Consider the following 21,583-nt stretch of genomic DNA (forward strand, 5'->3'; position numbering starts at 1 on the left):
ACTTGACTTGACTTGGTCTCATTCTTCCCCGTTGGATCCAAACATTGTTCAGTACGTATATTGTCGGCAGCATTGAATTTGCTTGACTTGTTGACTTGGTTTCATGAGACGTACTACGTGCTGCCTACACTAGGAAGAATACGATAGGTAACTGCGTTCATGTCATTATCACCCCCATCTTCTCCCATCCACCCAGCCCGTCTGTCATCCCTGACAATTTTCCAAGCTGCGGCAATGGCTTGCTTGCAGCGTCCACAACCATCACACCACCTCTTGGTTCTTTGCACTAGTACCAGCTCTCCTCCTCGCTGAGACCCTGCTGGCACATCGCTCCAATGCATTGTGGACAAACACAAGCAGTACGCCCGGTGTCGGCGGTGGCAGCAGCAGCTTGCAGGTCCCGGCGCGTTGTTGCCGCCCCAAGCACGCTGCAGCGCTCCTCCAGCTGAAGCGGTCCTTCACCTTCACCGCATCCTCCAACGGCGACTGCCTGTCTGAGTATAATCCGGCCAACACAACGTTGTCATCGTGGATCGAGGGCACCTACTGCTGCCACTGGGAGGGCGTGGCCTGCGACTGCGTCTCCGGGAGCGTTACTGGACTTGACCTCTCGTCCCGGTCACTGGGTATCAATGGCAGCAGCCTCCACCCTGCCCTCTTCAGCCTCACCTCTCTGAAATACCTCGTCCTGGACGGCAACTACTTCTACGGCTCCCACCTTCCAGCGTCTGGTTTTGAGCTGTTGACACGTCTTGAGGAACTCAGCTTACGTTTCTGCGGCATCTGTGGGTCAAATAATTTTAGTGGTGAGATCCCTGATTGGGTTTGGTTTTATTGACATCCTCGTACACTATTTTAGTAATGTTCTCATTCTTGGAACGAGTCATATGATTTTATATATATTCACTTTGGTTTTAACATGTTGGCAGGACCAACCAGCTTCACTCACTAGATCACTCACCTAAAACAACTCAAGGTTCTAGATTTTTATGGCATGGGTCTCTCTGGTACAATCCCGAGCTCCATTGGGAATCTCTCCTTGTTGACAGAGTTATATCTCAGTTTCAACAACTTCTCAGGGGTGCTTCCATCCTCACTCAGCAATTTGACATATTTATCACGACTGGAATGTTCAGGATCTGGTTTGTCTGGCCAAGTTCCCTCACTACAAAATTTATCAAGGCTGGAATTTCTAGACCTCTCCAACAATAACCTCGAAGGTAAGTGTAAGCCCTTGCTTAGATTTACATTTTCTTGAAACTTGCTCTGCCCTCCATGATCTTCTTCTTTTTTGTTGGCCTCTCTTTCCAAGGGAATACATAAGAATAGAAGATCTCACAAAACTACCACCTTTTTCTTTGCTATATATCTTAGCCCTAGTACCATTATCATATAACCTCAGTCTTTAGGATCCTCCGTTTACCTTACCAACCTCATCATTTACTGTTAGTGTATGGGAGCCACTTTAGCAGAGTCAACTAAGCGTCACACTAGTTCAGTCAATACCATTCAATCTCAAAGACAGTGTTGGGTATGCCCATTCGTCATGCCCAAGTTGACTTTGGGAAAACTGCTCCATTTCAGGTCTCTAAGACACTGATGTATATGTCTCTCTAGTATATATGTATTAGGTAAACAGAGGAACCTCCAAATTGTAAGTCATTTTGCCGTTTCTAGATGCATAGTTGTATCTAGAAAGTGAAAACGACTTACAATTTAGAACGGAAGAAGCAGGTTCTACTATCTACTACTAGTAGTTGATCAGAGGAGGAACCTGAAAATGGTGATTCTGATACTAGGGCTCAAACTAATCATATATAGGCCTGTGATACACATATGGCACAAATGTGTTAGTTCCATGAATATTAGGAGAAGAAAGTAGTTTTTTCAAAGTGTAGATACATCGACAACAATACAAAATAGTAATGTTTAATATAACTCTATATATCTGAATTCGGAAAATAACTGAACCTTGCTACCTCCTATGTGAATATAATAGGTTAATGATTTTACTGAAGTTTTCGTTTTCTGAGGAAACAGAAAATTATCTGACCATGCCTGTTTGTACAAGGAATATTCCTCTGGGCGATGGAAATGTGCTCCGTAACCTCCACAGTGTGTACATGAGTGATAATTCATTCACCGGTGCAATACGAGCATCCATATTCACCCAGCCAGCGTTAGAGTATTTGGACCTGAGCTGTAACCATCTTTCGGGCCATATTGAGGAATTCCAGAATCCATCTGCGGTGTTGAAGGAAATTTACTTGTTTAATAATAATCTCTCTGGCGCAATTCCAAGCTCATTCTCGCAGTTCAGAGCTGTCACTATCATAAACCTCAGCAGAAACAATTTCAAGGGTACATTGGATCTGTACCCATAGTTGATGCTTTGGAACTTCTCTAGCTTTTTAGCCTCCCATAACCCCTTGTTATCTGTTGCTGGGTACAATCGTGATGATAGCAATTATAGTAGTAGTATTGAGGCACTAGAACTTGCATCCTGCGGCCTAACCAGGGTACCCACTGTGATAAAATACCTAGCTGAACTAGAGTTTCTCGATCTCTCCAACAATCGCATTTGTATTTGTGGAAACATACCAGACTGGATTTGGAGAAACATGAGTTCCTTGTCCCTGCAACAAAACCTATTCACCAAGGTGGGACAACTCCCAGCCTACATATTCATACAATCCATGAATCTCAGCTCCAATAAACTTAGGGGTTGTGTGCCGTTCCCTTTCGTAGCGGGTACGCTTGATTACTCCAACAACAAATTTTCTTCCATCCGATCCGTTCATTTCGTCCGACTGTACAGGACTGCTGTATCAATCAACCTGGCAAACAACACACTAAGAGGCCCTATCCCATATGCAGAATGTCATCATGATGATGCTAGTCTTCGAATACTGAACCTATCTGGTAACAACTTGAGCGGGCCAGTGCCACCTTATCTCCTCAATGGAAATGGATGCGGTAATGCCCTAATGGTGCTAAATCTGAGGGGCAATCACCTCAGTGGAACATGGCCAGATGAGAAGGGAGAATCATGTTCTCTTGAGGTTATAGATTTGCATGGAAATCAGATCCAAGGGCGTCTGCCAAGGTCACTTGCTAGCTGCAAATCATTGCGACACCTTGATGTTGTCATGAACAAATTTGTGGATGTTTTCCCATCATGGCTTGGAAACCTTCCATACCTTTGGTTACTGATCTTGAGATCCAACCAATTTTACGGCCCTTTAACTATGCCTGGTGGAAATAAGAATCACTCAGTGGCAAACGGTTTCTTCTCTAGTCTACAAATTGTTGACCTTGCAAGAAACCGCTTCAATGGAGCCCTTCCTTCAGAATTCTTCAATGTTTTGAAGTCTATGATTCGTCCCCAGATGAACCCTGATAATATCGACATGGGAGATTATTCGGATGTTGCTGACTTCCACCTTCCACCGGCCGAGGTGCAGGTGTCTACGAAACAGCTATACCTGACTGAATAAAATCATATATTCTCTTGTGGTGATCGACTTATCCGACAACAGATTTAGTGGCTGCATCCCCAAGACAATCGGCAACTTGGCGGCCCTGCACGTTCTCAACCTGTTGCATAATGCCTTGTCTGGGAACATCCCTGCCGAGTTTGGCCGGCTGTCCAAGGTTGAGTTTTGGGATTGCTGCTACTCCATCTGAGATAGTAATCCTGGAACGTAGGCGGGCGAGGTTTGAGTTCACGGCGGCAGCGTGGGTGCGATAGCGTCCTGGCGGCCGGCGTCGAACACGAGCGACACAGAGAGAGAGGGCAAAGGGAGCGGGAGATATTAACTCAATCTCCAGCTGAATCTCACATTAACCAAGTGTTTAGGCTTTATAGCCGACTCTCCACAAATCACTAACTGACTAACAAATCCAAATTACCTAACAAATTCAAATCTGAGATCCTAGACTTCAGGAACCGAAGCCGCCCTGAGTGAGGTCACCACGTGGAGCTGTGCGCGCCTTGCGCATCGCCTGTTGGGCCTTGTCAGCCACGGTTTTGCTTGTGGCGCTGGTAGACGCGGCCCACCATAACATCACTCCCGCCATCGACAAACAGCTCGTCCTCGAGTTGGAAGTCAGAGTAGGCTTCCCAGGTGGCGTTGGCTTCGGGCAGACCCGCCCACTGGATGAGCACATGCCACGCGCCATGGCGCAGCTGGGAGCGCAGGACGCGTTCAGGAGCTTCAAGGGGGCGGCCATGGCGGAGCGGAGGTAGAGCTGGTGTCGCTGTTGGAGACGAGCCGGGGAAGGGCTTGAGGACGCCAACATGGAAGACATGATGAATGCGCGCGCCCTCTAGAAGACGTAGACGATAGGTGACGTCGCCGACGCGTTCCATCACCTAGAAAGGCCCAGCATACCACAGGCTCAGCTTGCCCCGCGCGCCCGGAACCAGCGACTGGGCAGGCCAATGGAGGAGGCGGAGCTAAACCCAGTCGTCGACGTTGAACTCCAAGGGGTGGTGATGAGCATCATAGTGGCGTTTGGCGTAGGCCTAGGCTTGCAGTAGACGGTCATGAACATCGGTGAGGAAGGCATCCCTATCCAGCAGGAGGTTGTCCACCGTAGCCGTGCGCACCGAGGCCGGCTCGTAAGGCAGCAGTGTCTGCGGCGAGCGGCCATAGACCACCTGGAATGGCGTCGTGTGTAGGGCGGAGTGGTAGGCGGTGTTGTACCAGTATTCGGCCCATGGGAACCACTCCAGCCACGCGCAAGGCTGATCGCTGGTGATGCATCTCAGGTACATGGCGAAGGTCTTGTTGACCTCCTCAGACTGTCCATCCATCTGGGGATGGAAGGCGGTACTCATGCGCAACTGGACGTCGCCCGCCATCTTGAAGAGGTATCGCCAGATGTGGCCGGTGAAGATGGGGTCGCGATCGCTGACGATCGAAGCCGGAAACCCGTGAAGCCTGGCAATGTCGGCGAAGAACGCGCGCGCGACGGAGGACGCCGTGTAGGGGTGGCCGAGCACTATGAAGTGGGCGTACTTTGAGAAGCGGTCGACCACCGTGAGAATGACGCTCTTGCCGTTCACCTTGGGGAGCCCTTCAATGAAGTCTAAAGAAATGTCAGCCCAAACCTGCGAGGGAACATTGAGGGGTAGGAGAAGGCCCGCGGGATGGAGCGCCTCCGTCTTGTTCCACTGGCAGGTGGCACAGACGCACACGAAGTCACGCACGAGCGCACGATCGCCGTCCACCACGAAGTCGAGGTGGAGGCGCTGCAATGTCTTCTGGACCCCTTCGTGCCCCATCGTGTGCGCGAGCTGGAGGACCGGCTGCAAGACCCGCGAGGTGGCGGGGATGTAGACATGGGAGCCCCGGAGGATGAGGCTGTCCTCGACACGCCAGGGCACGCCTTGAGTTACGGTGACGGTGTTGCAGAGGTGGTGCAGGTGGGCATCCTCTTGAAGCTCGACGCGTAGCTCATCATAGAGGCGGAACGTCGGTGCTGAGAGCGCGGCCAGGCTCGCCTCGTCGGGGTCACAGCGTGAGAGGGTGTCCACCACGGTGTTCAAGTGGCCCAGCCGGTACTCCACCATGAAATCGTAGCCGAACAACTTGCTTATCCATTGGTGCTGGGGCACTGTCGAGAGGCATTGGTTGAGCATGCACTTCAGTGCATAATGGTCGGTGCAGACGATGAATCGACGGCCCCATAGATAGGGCCGCCAATGGCGCACCGCCTATACCAGCCCAATGAGCTCACGTTCATATGTCGCCACCTTCAAGTGTCGGGCAACGAAGGGCTTGCTATAAAACGCCAGAGGTCTGGTGCCTTGATGCAGAACAGCGCCGAAGCCAGTCCCAGAGGCGTCGCAGTCTTCCATGAAGGGCTTGGCAAAGTTGGGTAGATGTAGCTGGGGCGGTGGAGAGCGCCTCCTTAAGCGCGGCGAAGGCCGTACTAGCCTCGTCCATCCAGCGGAAGCCCTCCTTGCGTAGCAGCTGGGTGAGGGGGCGCCATGATGCTGAAGTTCTTGATGATGTGCTAGTAGTACTCGGCGAACCCAAGGAAGCCACGCAGACCATGCGCTGAGGCGGGTTGCAGCCAGGAGGCCATGACTTCCACCTTGTCCCCGTCCATGGCCACCCCCAACGCCGAGATCACATGGCCGAGGTAGGCCACGGAGGTGGTGCTGAAGGTGCACTTGGAGCGCTTGACCCGCAACTGATGTTTGTGGCGCGTAGGTGTTGGAGGTGCTCGGACCAGGCGACGTTGTAGATTAATATGTCATCAAAGAAAATGAGGACCCACTTACGGTGGAACGGCCGGAGCACCACGTTCATCAAGCTTTGGAACGTCATCGGCGTGTTGGTGAGCCCGAACGACATCACGAGTAACTCAAAGTGCCCATGATGCGTCTGGAACATTGTTTTCTCCACATCATCAGGATGGACGCACACTTGATCGTAGCCGACGCGCAAGTCGAGCTTGGTGATGAAGCGTGCGCCGTGCAGTTCGTCGATGAGCTCTTCCACCACCGAGATTGGGAATTTATCCTTCACCATGTGGTCATTGAGCGCACGGTAGTCCACACAAAAGTGCCACATCACGTTGGGCTTCTTGACGAGGAGGACTGGCGCGAAGAATGACGAGTTGCTTGGCCGGATGATCCCTTGCTTGAGCATCGATGTACACTGCGCCTCCAGCTCATCCTTCTAGATTTTGGGAGAGCGATATGGTCGGACCACCACCGGCGCAATGTTCGGCAGTAGGTGGATCCGATGATCACAGGCGTGTGGTGGCGGGAGCCCAATCGGAGGCTCGAAAATGTTGGCGAACGACTCCAGGAGGCGATCGAGGAGGGCGGGCTCCGTGCTATGGACAACGTGCAGGTGGCCAGTGCGGGGGATGTGAGTGCACGTGGAGCCAATCACCTTCCATAGGACGCGCTTGCCGTGGTGCCAGAAGGCCATGCAGAGGTCGTTGAAGTCCCATAAAATGGGGCCCAGGGTGTGCAGGTACTTGACGCCGAGGACCACATCGTAGTAGTCGAGTGGAATGGCGTAGCAGTCGATGGTGAAATGTTCTTTATCAATGCGGATGGCGGTGTCTTGGGGCAAGCCACAGCACACGACGCGATCACCATTGGCGACCACCAGGTGGGCGCCCTGGCTGTCGTGAAAGTGCAGGCTAACGCGGCAAGCAGCTGTCGTATTGATGAAATTGTGGGTCGAGCCTGAGTCAAGGAGGGACGTGAGCTCATAGTTGTTGAAGTCGGTGACCTCCAGATGGAACAGGCATTGGAGCTTGTGCCCACGCACATATTGCTCGTCGCACTTGTAGCACAGTCCCTGGCGCCGGCGATCCGCCATCTCGGTTGGTGACAGATGGCAGAATGGACGCGGCGGCGCTGGGGCATTCGGCGCGAATGTCAAATGCTGCATCGGTGGCGATGGCATGGCTGAGAGGGGCAGCAGCTGTGCACGTGGCAGATGATGCGGGGGCCATGCTGGAGTCGCCCCGGGTAGAGCCCCTAGGCAGCGTTCATTGGCGCGGGCTAGCCCTATGGCCCGCTGAAGATCCCCCCGGCCCCTGGACTTCGAGCGGCCTAGCGTGCGCCATCCATGCCTGGAATGCCTCTTGGTACTCCGCCATGGTCCCCTGGAACGGTAGGCGTGCCAGGTCGGAGTGGTGGTTGGTGCCGAGCGCCGGCCCGAAGCGTTGGTGGCACAGGGCCAAGAGATGGCGCTGACGTCGCCGGCGTTGCGCTCGATCATGTAGTACTAGTACTGTGCCACGCCATTCATGTGGAGCGACGCGAGCCAGACTTTGTCCCCTTCAGGTGTGCGCTGCACCTGGAAGAAGTGCTCGCACTTGTTCAGCCAGGCCAGGGGGTCATCCTTGCCGTCGAACGTCGGAAAGGATAGCTTTTGGAAGCGGGGAACGCTGAGGGCATCCGCATGGCCCTCGTATGGTGCTGGCAGCACCGGCGGCGCATTGAAGTTGGGGAGGGGTGATGGGGAGTGCGGGAACGCAATTTGGGTGATGGGCACCGGGGCCGACGGGATCGGCTGCTGAACCCCCGCCTCAGTGTGCACCACGACGTAGGCTGCCGACGGCGTGACGGGAATGCTGCCGAATCTAGGGAACCCATAAGGGAGGGGCGCTGGTGGGGGGCTGCTGGCGGATGGGCCGCTCAGGGAAGTGGACGCTTGCCCTTCGACAGCCGACATGCGGGTGGTGAACTGGCCCATCTGGCGCTGGAGGCCATAGATGGCGGCAGTGAGGGTGTCTAGGGGAGACGAAGAGTCGCCCGTGGTAGGAGGTGTGGTGGTTTGCGGTGGGGCGGTGGTGGTGGTCGGTGTGGCGGTGGAAGCAGTCTTGACGGGCGGAATGGCGGTGGTGGGAATCTCAGACATCGGGCCTGACATCGATACCAAATTGTTGGGATCGCTGCTACTCCCTCTGAGATAGTAATCGTGGAACGTAGGCGGGCGAGGTTTGGGTTCACGGCAGCGACGTGGGTGCGACGCCGTCCTGGCGGCTGGCGTCGAAAACGAATGAGAGAGAGGGGGGGGGGGGGGGGCAAAGGGAGCAGGAGAGATTAACTCAATCTCCAGCTGAATCTCACATTAACCAAGTGTTTAGGCTTTATAGCCGACTCTCCACAAATCACTAACTGACTAACAAATCCAAATTATCTAACAAATTCAAATCTGAGATCCTAGACTTCAGGAACTGAGGCCGCCCTGATTGCGGTCACCACGCGGGGCTGTGCACGCCGTGCGCGTCGCCTGTTGGGCCTTCTCAGCCAATAGCGGGAAAAACCGTTTAGCGTTAAAATCATAATAGCTTAGCGTTGGTCTTCCAGATCCGCTAAATAGCGCTATAGCGTCCGCTATAGCGCGCTATTTAAAACTTTGGTTTCAATGCATCTATACTTATGTACACAAGATGTATTCGGATGCTTGTATCGAGTTATGCTCAAACAATTTTTACATGAATTTCTTTCCTTTATTTTACCTTGCACAAATAAATATATATATTTAGATTTTTCATTTGTTGACAAAAAGTCTCAATATATTTATATGTGCAACGTTCAGCTGGGATTTCTTCATATCATGAATGCTCACACTCTAGAGCCAGTTTTGGGGTGAATGGACTTCAACCAATTTACAATGCAGATGCAAATTGACTTTAGGCAAAATATTTTGCTCGTGAGATGCCAGTCAGAAGATATATAACTGAGGTCCTGCTGAGTAGTCCAACTTATTTATAGTAATATTGTTGTCACAATCTAATTTTAGTTGGGCTAAGGATATTCTATCTGTCATCTAAAGCCTGGGATTTTCTAAGTGAAAGTCACGACCATATTCAGTTCTGCTAGCCACAAGTAGTAAATATATATATGAACTAGGCACTTAAAACATAGCGAGCTTCATCGCCTAGTTGTCAACTCATGGAGTAATTTGAACAGGCCACTATGTATTGCTCCTCGTTCCAAATGAAAGCTGGCCTTAGCTTTACCCTAAGTCTAACTTTTTCTAACTTTTACTGAGTTTTTATAAAAAATAATATTAACATCTACAAGTTTAAATAAATATACACTATCAAAACAAAAAACTAGTACGAAGTCATATGAAGACAAACATAATTTATACTAAAGTTCAGTTCAACAAGGTCTATAACTTTTTAGTCAATAACTTTTTTATTTCAGATGGTTTAGACATTCAAATATTTAATATATGATCTCAGACCTATTAAACTATTCCGAATAGAAACAAAATCAGCATAAAAGTTGCAGTACTCGATGATATCTACAACTTTATAGTTTATTTCTTTTCATTTGAGACCGCTTGGACTTTCGAATATGCAATACAAGATTCACAAATGTGAGCTTAGAATAATAGTGTCGGCTCTATAGTCATAAGTTACTATGTTGCTAAGATAGTAAAAATACCATTTGTCATCGGCTCCATTCCCTGTGAGAAGGCTAGGTTTGAAACCGGTAATGATAAATACTTGTTAAAGTAATGGATGCTCTAACAGGAAACAACACTTTTTAAAGTAATGGATGTTGGCTGGAAACTTCGCAAAGGATGTGAGATGGCTAGTTTGAAACCGGTAATGATAAATACTTTTTAAAGTAATGGATGCTCTAACAGGAAACAACACTCACTTTTTTAAAGTAATGGATGTTCTAACAGTTGGAAACTTCACAAAGGATGTGAGATGGCTAGTTTGAAACCAGTAATGATAAATGTACTTTTTAAAGCAATGGATGCTCTAACAGGAAACAACACTTTTTAAAGTTCTAATAGATGCTCTAACAGCTGGAAACTTCGCAAAGGATTTGTTCCTTGCTGAGAAAGCCTGATTACTCAAAAGGAATCCTCTCTGACTGGAACTAATTAAGGCTGGTTGTATTCCATGACGGCAAGAACAAATCCTGATTCCTGCCGTCTCAGCTACTCAATCAAAGTGCCAAAAATAATGGAAGGGCGTACTCGATCGACAAAGCTAGAGGATAATATATGATCTCAGACCTATTAAATTATTCTGGATAAAAACAAAATCAGCATAAAAGTTGTAGTACTCGATGATATCTACAACTTTATAGTTTATTTCTTTTCATTTGAGACCGCTTGGAGTTTCGAATATGCAAGACAAGATTCACAAATGTGAGCTTAGAATAATAGTGTTGGCTCTATAGTCATAAGTTACTATGTAGCTAAGATAGTAAAAATACCATTTGTCATCGGTTCCATTCCCTGTGAGATGGCTAGTTTGAAACCGGTAATGATAAATACTTGTTAAAGTAATGGATGCTCTTACAGGAAACAACACTTTTTAAAGTAATGGATGTTGGCTGGAAACTTCGCAAAGGATGTGAGATGGCTAGTTTGAAACCAGTAATGATAAATACTTTTTAAAGTAATGGATGCTCTAACAGGAAACAACACTCACTTTTTTAAAGTGATGGATGTTCTAACAGCTAGAAACTTCACAAAGCATGTGAGATGGCTAGTTTGAAACCGGTAATGATAAATGTACTTTTTTAAAGCAGTGGATGCTCTAACAGGAAACAACACTTTTTAAAGTTCTAATAGATGCTCTAACAGCTGGAAACTTCGCAAAGGATTTGTTCCTTGCTGAGAAAGACTGATTACTCAAAAGGAATCCTCTCTGACTGGAACTAATTAAGGCTGGCTGTATTCCATGACGGCAAGAACAAATCCTGATTCCTGCCATCACAGCTACTCAATCAAAGTGCCAAAAATAATGGAAGGGCGTACTCGATCAACAAAGCTAGAGATTGGAGCGTGCAGTGCTGGTGGGTGCATAAATATCCATGCTCACCACTTCAGAAATTATATACTCCAGATGATCACCTCCAAATAGATGATGAGCCTGGCAATGGAGAGTAAATAATTAAGCTAAGGCGACCCAATCATCATCTAGAAAAGCAAGGCAATTAAGCCAAAAGATGGCAGAGGCCATCGTGGGGTCGATGCTGTGGAAGCTGCAGCAGGTGGCGAGCAGGGAGGCGCGGACGCTAGTGGCTGTGAACGAGGACATCCGGAGCCTCTGTGACAAGCTCATGTGGATGCAGGCCTTCCTGCGCGACGTCCAACCGTCGCGCCGTGTGCAGCCCAACGAGCTCATCAAGGTGTGGCTGCAGCAGACCCGCGATGCCGTCTTCGACGCCGAAGACGCCGTGGACCAGTACTTCGTCCAAATTGATCTCTCAAGGTGTGTATATCACACAACATTAACACCTAGATAGCTAGTAGTAGTGCGTGTATTTTTTTTCGGAACCGAGGGCTGAGTCCCATTTCCATTAGAAACAACGGAAATACAACAGAGTTTTTTACAGTGTTTCAGAAAGCAAAAGGGATAGCAGGAGCAGGATTAAGACTACATCAGTATCACCAGATTGCTATCTTAGCAAAACAGACGGCAACTCAACCATATCAGCAGAAAACAAAGACCCCCTTAATTATATACATGAAAATAATAATTAAATATATATGTATATATATGTGTATAGAATGTTACCACAAACGCTTTCAGAATTATTCATAAGAGGAAATTTGTTATATATTAAAATTTTCTCTGATAACAATTCCATAATTTATGCGAAGTTCGTTGTGTCCAATGGTACACGGATCTCATCCACCAATTTAGTCCGTATGAGATTTTTTTTTTCAATTTCAAAAAACATTTGCAGAGACGGGCATAGGATTCCCCTTCATAAATCTTCATTAACAGAGACCTTACGCCACAGACGGAAATGGACGTTTCATTTGACTGACTCTCTAAATCTGTTTCGTAGTATCATTCCCATCCAATTCAGTTTAGTCTCTTAGAGGTGCTCATAAGGGTATGCGTGTGCCGTTCACACTGAGTGAGTGTGTACATGAGTATCTGGTCTGTACTAGGATTTGCAAAACAAAACTTATAGTACCTATAAAAAAGGGTCATGACTATTGATTTGGTTTGTAGATTTATTATCTAGATGCTAGGGTTGAAAAAAGATTTAAACATCATCCATAAACTAATTATATGCATTTTTTCTGTAGATTCTCTGGCTGGAGCCGTACCATCTGGAGTTTTTTTGCCAGCTTTACCACCCAAGTCGTGGTCCGGCGTGACCTCTCCAGCAGGATCAGGTTGATCAATGCAAGGCTGGAGGGAATCATTGTGAACAAGGACAGGTACAGGTTGGGAGAGTCTAATACGCTAGGATCAATATGGAGGCCATCCAGCTCCACGTCACCTCTCTCAGAAAAGATGTAAGTGCTTGTTTCCAAGCCTATTCACACATTACCATCTGTGTATTGAATTTTTTTTTTCGGATCCGTATTGATTGTATGAGACATAGTTGCATGCATGTTTGTTTTCTCTCTCTAGAGGGAGAATCGATACCCAAACTTGTGCCACTGAAGTTTGGTCGATCTAAACTCACAAACAGAAAAAATTCACTTGAAAGATAATGAGTTAATTAAATTAATTACGGTATGTAATGTTTTCACTTAATTTAACTATAAAGATGCGGTGGTGCAGTGAAAGAAAGGTAGAGTTGCCGGAATCTCACAAAGGGTGTGCCCAGTGGTGCTGTTTTTTCCCCTGCAGTGTAGCTGCATGCTGATAGCAGCCTTCTACTGTAGGAGAAATTTTTTTTCATGATTTCGGTTCCTCATCACTTTCTCACCCATCTTTCCATCCCTCACTTCCACATCTCTTCTTCCATCCATCAGTCCGATCCCTCTTCTTTATCTCCAAAACCTTCAATGCCCACTTTATCGTCCGACCAAAACCTTCCATGCCCACTTGATCGATCAAGCCCATGTGCATCGTAACTCCACACGACTCGGTGCACGTAGGAGGGGGTTGACACATATTATATTTTTCTTAACCTCACATATAGAGTTAACATAGGGGCCATAGATGTTCAGCATGCCACATCAGCATATGGGTACCGATCTAGACGCAATCGGACTGGCCGTGCGACTTGAACAGATGATCTATAAGTTTAGAGACCGGAATTACACATATGAACAAATTTGAGGACCTAAACGAACGATTTTTAAGTGTAGGGACCGATGACATAGATAAATAAGTTTGAGGACCTAAATGAGCGATTTATGAATTTATGCACCAGGATGACACAGTCACACAAGTTTGAGGACAACTGGTGCACTTTACTCTTTTTATTTTATGATGAAGTGTCATATATATATGTGCTGTGTGGTTCTGTTGGTGAAAATTGTTTGTGAAAATGCTATTATATGCCAGTTTGAAAAGGATGCACGTGATGGACCATGAAGGATTTGTTTGTCCTGGAATGTAAATGGATTACAAATCGGCAGCACATATGCCCTACCCATATGAAATTGGTAGATCAGGGGTGACCAAATTTGACTGTTGAGTAGAATCCTGGGCTGATATGTCTTCTTTCTTTCTATATCAATCTACCTCATGATTAACACTAGAAAAAAATATGACAACAGGGATGACGTGGTCCTGCCACTAGTGGGACGAAAGGAACTGGTGCGTGATCTTAAGCATTGGCTTTATAAAAGCAGTGTAAATCATCAACATGTGATCACCCTGATTGGGGAAAGTGGAGTCGGCAAGACAAAGCTGGTGTGGACCTTGTACGACAGGAGGAAGACCCTGTCTCATTTTGACATCTATGAGTGGGTGAGCTTTGGGCCAAATCTTAGTGCCTCTGATGTCCTCAAGATAATCATCAGGCGCATTACAGATGGAGAAGAATGTCACAAGGACAATATCAAGGATAAACTGCAGGAGATATTGAAAGGAAAGAAGTATCTGTTTGTGATAGATGCTCAACTCAGTAACTCAGAGTGGAACCGCATTTTTGCTATGCTCCCCGACCGCAAGGATGTGGATGTCAATGTTGGCAGCAGAATAGTGAGAATTTCACATAGTCGACCAGATACACCACCTCCTCCATATAAAGAAATTCCAATTGAGGTTAAAAGATTTGATGACAAAGAAGTAGTCATCAATCTGTTCAAGGAAACCTTCTTTACATATGGCAGAAATGAACTTCCTGGTGAAGCAATTGAAAAATATGCAGAGAGGATTTGGGATAACACAAAAGGGTTGCCACTGGCGGTAGTTCTTTTGTCAGGCCTTCTGCGGACCAAGGAGTACCCTAATGAATGGAACACAGTGTTTAAGCACCTGAAGAAGATGCAGTCAAAGCAGATTGATAAGATTTTATCCCTCTGTTTCGATGACCTTCATTATGATCTGAAATCTTGCCTCCTCTACTTTGCTGCATTGCCGGTGAATACTTTTATCAGGGCAACGAACATTGTGTGCATGTGGATGGCGGAGGGCTTCCTGGTACCAAAGGGCACAACAGTGGAGAAAGTAGGAGAGCAGTACCTGAAGGAGCTGATAGATAGGCGCCTTGTCAACTTGGCACCAGTGGGCTATAATGTTCCTGGGTATGCGCGTGTAGCTGTTCAGAGCAAAGTACACGCTTTCCTGCAGCTTGAAGCACAAGAGCAATGCTTCGTGGAGATCTACAGTGGTGATGACATCCCAGCTTTGTCGGATGTTCGACGCTTGTCGCTCCAGAATCACAAAGACAAGTATGCAGCTTTGTCACACCCTCTACCCAAGCTGCGAGCCATCCTGTCAAACTTTGAGGCAGAACAAGAGGCTCCACAAGTTGGCGAGAAGCCACCAAATGAAGCTGGAGGAGAACAAGGTGGAAATGGAGATGGGCCATGCCTGTACCCAGTCAGGTACTGCCCTGGTTCCTCAATTAGAGGGGGCAACAAAAAGAAAAAGCAAGCCAAGTCTTGTGTGCAGGACCTGCTACAGAATTCAAGGTTCCTCCGTGTCATCCATTTCAACGGCCTTGAGGTGGGCAAGGAGCTTCCTGCCGAAATCGGCTATGTTGTGAACCTGCAGTACATCCGAGTTACTTCCTGCTCCTTGGAGAAGATCCCATCATCAATTAGCAGGCTGTGCAACCTCCAAACTCTTGATGTCCGAGGCACCATGGTCGGAAGCCTTCCAGATGAGTTCTGGAGGATTCAGACACTCCGTCATGTGCTGGGCGACCGTCTTATCTTGCCAAAACATGTTGGTGCCTTGAGGAATCTGCAGACACTCAACAGCATAAAGCCTGACTATGATGATGCCCATGCCTGGGGCAACAAGACCTTCACCCACATGATCCGCCTCTTGTACTTACACATCCGGCACGGTGAGAGTCAGGGCATCCAGGACATCTTCGCCAACCGCAAGAACAAGGCTGCCTTGGTAAAAGCAGTAGCCATTCTCAAGTACCTTGTCGTCCTCATCATAAAAGCTCCTGTCATTCCCTCAGAAGTGTTCACTGGGTCCAACCTCCAACGTCTCAAGGCAATGGAACTGGTCGGGAAGCTTGACCTTCCTCAAAATGGCATCCCTGATATGGAAGTCCGCAATCGCCTCCCAAACCTCAAGAAGCTGAGACTTATGAAAACAATGGTGTCACAGGAATTCATCAACCAACTAGGAGGCCTACAGTTCCTTTCCACCCTTGAACTAACCAGCAATTCTTTCAGGCAGCTTATCTTCAAGGACGGATTTCGCAGCCTCGAAGAGTTGACAGTGCATGAGGAGACACTCAACAGGTTGGAGATACATGAGTCGGCACTTCCCGAGCTTGGGGATCTGGATATTATCAGCCATAGCAATGAGCTCCGTGTTGTGATCCATGGTCATTCCAGGCTTGTGGAACACATCAAAGCTGAGGATGAAGAACTTTTTAAGATTATGGACGTAATAATAACGCGACAAGTCGAAGTGGAAAACAACAAAGAGTGCGATTTCAATGCCTGAAGATTGAATCACTACGGGAGCTGATGTGCTTTTATGCATGCTTCTGATTGCAGTGTATTTTTATATATGTGCCCATGTATTTTATTCTGTGTAATTTGGAACCTTGTGTGCTTCTGCGTGGTGACTGTAATACAATGTACGTGTCACCCGTTAATTATCATGGTGTGTATTTGCTGTGTTGACATGATTAACAATGCTGCAAAATACTTGTTTGTTTTGCCTTCATTTTTGCAATGGATGTGGGATTCACATACCTGATCAACTAATAACCAGCTGGGTGCACTACTGCAGATACCCAGAGGGAGGATTGTGTGCCTTGAAATACACTGAGATGCTTTACTTTAACAAACACTATCATTGATTATTAGACATCTAACATCAAGTATCTTAAGTTGTTAAGTGACTGTTCGGCGAGATTATTCCCACCCTTTTTAGACTGCTGCTTTGGGTCTTGGCAGCAAATAAAATGCTTTGAAAAATCAATCGTGCATCATGGCTCAAGAAAGGCAACACCAATAGTGATGAGGCATGTTTACCTTATAGAGTTGAAGAACGTGTTTCTTGAGAATTGATGTGTATAGGAGTGAGCAAAGTAGTGTATGCAGGTCGGTTACCAAACAAAAGTCCTTGAGTAGCAAAGTTTTCCGATTAATAAATGTAGGGCAACATCTCAGATCCCTTTCGAATGTAACCTGTGCAAAGAGCAACAAGTAATTGCAGTTATAGATTTAGTAAGGCATAAGAAGATGAAATGATCATGAATTTGATTAAGCAAGCTGAAATGAAGTGTAGCTGTGTAAGCATACCATTTCAGAGGAAGTATTCAGTTCCAAATATGTCGCACTTGACAAACCTCGAAAAGAAAAGACATTATTTCTGCTACCATTGGCATAATAATATATGAAGCACATGTCAAGTACATTCTTCAGAACCAGCATTATCACAGAAGTCACAGACAGTAATCCTCATTGTTTTGGCCAAGATTGACAGATGCTGTTTCCGCTGGCAGCATGCTTTCAAGGACAGGAGTCTCTCCAACATAGTCATCTAGTTGTAGTGAAATCAAAATCTGAGCAGATATTTGAGTTGAGTTGGGACAAATTACCAACAGAGTTCACCGCCTGTTATTTTAAGATGTTTCAAGGATTTGGATAAGACCTTATTAGCAGCGAGTTGGCAATTGGTAATCTTCAGATCCCTCAACACCAGGCGGCTTGAGTAATCAAGAAAGCTTTCTTTCTCCCAAAGGGAGACCATGAATGTCTAATCTGACAAGGAGTTGGGAGAAGAGGGAGGCCAGTCGGCTACTTCAACACGCACGTACGCGGAACGTCCAGCTGCGAGAACCCATGGAGATGGAGATCGATCTCACCCTCATCGAGACACCGTAGCGCCACGAGCGTCCGCGATGCGCAGGAGAGGGACGGACCCTCCACCCCTCCAGAGTATTCGGCAGCGGCAGACGAGCACGCATGCCCACACGGCGTCTCGCGCTGGGAGGAAGCCCAACACGTCGTGCACAACGGCGTCCGGAACGCGCGGCCGCGGAACGGCACCCTGCCGCACTCTGCAGGCGCCTTGTTGGTCTTGCGTTGGTGAGTCATTGCGTCGAGCAGGCAGCGTGCGCGGGCGCTGAAAGAGCAGGTAACTTTTGTTCAGCAACGAAGGTGGAGAATTCAAATGTGGCGGGAGCATCCGGAGCGCCGAAGAAGGGTGGCCCGGAGGGGAAGGTGCTCGGATGTCCGGACGGACATCCACGCCTGCTCTTTGTTTTGCGCCCCCATGTGGGGGCCGCGCTGCTTCGAACGCCCCAAATGGCCTAGCCAGCATCGGAGGAGGAGGAGACACCGAGGCGAGGCAGCAGAAGACGAGGAGAGAGATGCATGACCCGATCTACTTTTACAACATCTAGATGTAAGACAGATGAAACAATTAAAACATGCGTCTAAAACACTTGCAGAAACACCCAAAATCACTTTCAACCATTGTAAAAAGTACGCACACATAAAGATAAAGCACTAGCAACATAGGTTTGAAATACATGCAAACATCCAATATCTGAAAAAACAGATGAAACATTGAAAGCAGAAGCTTGCAACATACGTGTACAGCCATTACATCATATGCAACGTCCCGATCTATTTTTGCAACATTCATATGAAAACAATTGAAACGTATATCTGAAACAACTGAAACAAGCATTTGCAACTTAGGGGGAGAGGCCGGGACCGGTCGATTCCGGCCGTCGAGGTGGGAGCCGGTGGCGAGCGAGCACCACCAGCACTGGGCGCGCTCGTGGGTGCCCTTGGCTCGGCCGGGGATGACCTGAGGCGTCCCGGCACATGCGCCCAGCGGCCATCGGCAACGGCAGCGGCGGCGGCCCCACGGTGGCGAGGCATCCCGACGGCGCTGGGGTTGGGGAAGAGGCCGGGGAGAAGCTACGCAAGCTGAGGGAGGAGGTGGTGTGGTCGGCTTTAATGGAGGAAGGAGGCAGCAGTGGCGCTCTATGATTTCTCGGAGACATAGAGGAGAGAGATGGAGAGACACGAGGCGAGATAGAACAAGAGAGAATAACTATGACCGGCTATTTGAGGGGGAGGTATCGAATGTGGTGGCAATACGTGGACAACATGAGGCCACCTAGCGTTCGGAGTGACTCCCGACGTTTGGATGCTCTAGTTATAGCATTACTGCTCTTAGTTGGCTGTCGGCTGTAGCACACACGTTTTAGCTTGTTGCTACATTACAGAACAGTGAAGCATAGAGTGAAGCTGGAGCTTCCGGGAGCTCTCCCTCCGCTCGCTCGGTCCTGCTCCTCTTCTTTCTGCATCGGCACTTCGCGGGTCACACAGGTGATTACATCCAGGTACGTGCAAGCCGAATAGTGATATAACCTCCCTCCATCAGCCATTTGACGCAATGCAGTGTGACACTTGATTAATTTGTGTCCATGTGTTATATATTAGCATGCTTTTTACAAACGGAAAAAGGAAAACTCTTAACTACAAATATATACAGTTTATTATTGTAACTGACATTGATCAGAATGCATTATATCATACCAAAGTTTTTCGAAGTCACTGATTTTTATATCACCCTTACATGCCTTTCTTAACCATGTTTAGTAAGCCCAAATCTGAGAACTGTGAAAGGTTCACTATAGTAGTAATATTTACACATGTTTAGTAAGCCCAAATCTGAGAACTGTGAAAGGTTCACTATAGTAGTAATATTTACACAAATCTGACAGCTCATGAATTGCTGCAAGCAAATGCTATAACTTATTACTGTGTCATTGATGATCTAACCCATCTCATTTCTCACGCCCTTGTATAATCCACAGCCACGCATGGGCAGATCGGCTTCATTTCATCCATGGACTAATAATTTGCTTACCCTGTTTCCGAATACAAGCTCTTGGCATTGGAACCCGGGTTTGGTTTTCCCCAAAGTCCCATTGAACTGTAGAAGCTGAAGACTGCACGTAACGGCTAGAAGCATAAATGCATACCATAAAAGTCATAACCACATATATAAGAGAGTTCAGGTATGCGTGGCCTAAAGTGATGTTTTTGGTCGTCTTGTCATGCATTTCTGCTCGGACTCGATCAGCGTATATATGATCATGCAGAAAGTGCATGCCATAGTGTATGGAACTGGATGCATGCGAACACAGAAACCATGAGCTGAAACCAATGGCCGCTGCCCTCTGTGCTCCTCTGAACTAGCTGGCTCTGGTTATTGATCGACCTACCTCACTTTCCGAATTACTAGTCCCATCAGGGGGAGGCAACAGCCCAAGCCAAAAGTGAGACCAAACAAAAGCACGCCAAAAGTTGAGTGCTGGCAATGCGATGAAGTGCAGTACAGGCTTCACAGTCACAGACGACCACTAGATGATGGCAAAGCGGAGACGCTGCCGCTTGCCCGGCTCTAACGGTGTGGCTCTGATATTTGCTCTACGTGTCTGTCATAGTCAGTAGCATCAGCACTTGTTTCTTGCTTTACAGTTTATATGTATTTGCTATCTTAATTAAATATTGCCACATGCAAAGCGAAATCTCACAAGTAGGTAAACCATATGACTGTACACACTAACATGATAGGTTGATGAATTAGCCTAACGGATCATAAAGTCTGTAAGATGATTGAGCACACCACCCTTGTTGTCTGTCTCTTTAATCACTCATTAGAATCATAATTATTGTTTACAAGAACATTTAGAAAGTAGTCATGCTAGAGTTAGCACATATGTCTGTGTCATTGCTCAGAATGAATCATATGATTTTTTTCAGAATTCATTGGTTTTCCGAATTCTGGTTGGTAATCCCGCCTGAACCATGTGCACAGGGCCAGTCCTGAGTTATTTTAGACCTAGAACGAAGATAAAATTTGGACCTTTTTATATAAATATGATAATACTACTCGTACTACTCATTGCTACGAAATGTTACCAATAGTACTCATTGCTACGAAATGTTACCAATAAGCAGTTAACTTAAAATTTAGAGAAACAATTAGTCAAAAATTAAACAATTATACAAAGAGAAAATTCACAAAGATTAAACAATTATACACTACCTTAGGGAGTCAATTTGCAAACCCCAATTCGCAAATGATGTCCGTCTGGGTCTCTGAAATCTGAATCACTAATTGACCTTCGGTAGGCTGTACATGATTAGGGAATAGGGAATTAGGGATCATAAGAGATAGGTATAGGACAGAGATTGATTTGTACCCATGCGGATCAGTGGATCACGTTCAGCTTCAGAGTTGCGTCGTATGCAGATGATCTGCCGCCTGCCTCATCACGTCCTATGCAGATGATCTGCAGCAGATCACGCCAACGTGCGGACATGGAGAGCGGTGCGGCGGAGCGCGAGGCGGGCGGCGATTCGCTTCGCTGGGTCGCTACGACGCTGCCTTGCGCAGTCGCGTAGAAGGAAAAGAAGTCCAACCGTCAAGAAAGGAAGCGGCGTGACGGCGCGACTCACGCGGAGGCTGAATGCCTATCACCGGTGTCTTCGATTCATCTAGACTCGCTCTGGCGTTAGATTGGCTGTGTACTAGTACTGGTGTGGGGGCCATGAATTATTGACTCTACAAATACGATTGGTAGTGCTCTAAAAAGTTCAATTTCTCAACTCCGTGGAACACTAAGGTAGTGTTTGGTTTTGGGGATGGGGATGGGATGAATCGCTTTTTGACTGTTTGGTTGAGAGTCCTC

The 21,583-nt window shown here is 47.3% G+C and overlaps 3 protein-coding genes and 1 long non-coding RNA gene across 5 annotated transcripts; 3 read left to right on the forward strand and 1 right to left on the reverse strand.

Moving 5' to 3' along the window:
- The first annotated feature begins 159 nt into the window (after nt 1-159).
- Nucleotides 160-2,384, forward strand: LOC136488460 (receptor-like protein 31). The gene is made up of 4 exons (XM_066485389.1): nt 160-199; nt 291-806; nt 1,137-1,220; nt 2,041-2,384. Exons 1-4 carry the CDS (start codon nt 160-162, stop codon nt 2,382-2,384), a joined length of 984 nt encoding a protein of 327 aa, XP_066341486.1.
- LOC136490071 (putative disease resistance RPP13-like protein 3) lies at nt 1,131-16,531 on the forward strand. 2 transcript variants are annotated; one of them, XM_066486561.1, is made up of 3 exons: nt 1,131-1,220; nt 12,564-12,776; nt 13,995-16,531. In XM_066486561.1, coding segments are annotated over exons 2-3 (2,364 nt in total). In that variant the 5' UTR covers nt 1,131-1,220; nt 12,564-12,774; the 3' UTR covers nt 16,357-16,531. The 2 variants fall into 2 exon arrangements, with proteins under 2 accessions (XP_066342658.1, XP_066342657.1); XM_066486560.1 differs by lacking the exon at nt 1,131-1,220 and adding an exon at nt 11,212-11,733.
- Nucleotides 2,988-3,497, forward strand: LOC136488461 (receptor-like protein 11). The gene has a single exon (XM_066485390.1). It carries the CDS (start codon nt 2,988-2,990, stop codon nt 3,495-3,497), a length of 510 nt encoding a protein of 169 aa, XP_066341487.1.
- Nucleotides 16,532-19,581: 3,050 nt separating the features above from the next.
- Nucleotides 19,582-21,330, reverse strand: LOC136485316 (uncharacterized). The gene is made up of 3 exons (XR_010766408.1): nt 21,095-21,330; nt 20,938-21,024; nt 19,582-19,834 (listed from the first exon to the last, which is right to left on the reverse strand). It is a non-coding gene; the product is annotated as an uncharacterized lncRNA (long non-coding RNA).
- Nucleotides 21,331-21,583: the final 253 nt, after the last annotated feature.

Source organism: Miscanthus floridulus, chromosome 10 (genome assembly GCF_019320115.1).
Source record: "Miscanthus floridulus cultivar M001 chromosome 10, ASM1932011v1, whole genome shotgun sequence".
Lineage (NCBI taxonomy): Eukaryota > Viridiplantae > Streptophyta > Magnoliopsida > Poales > Poaceae > Miscanthus > Miscanthus floridulus.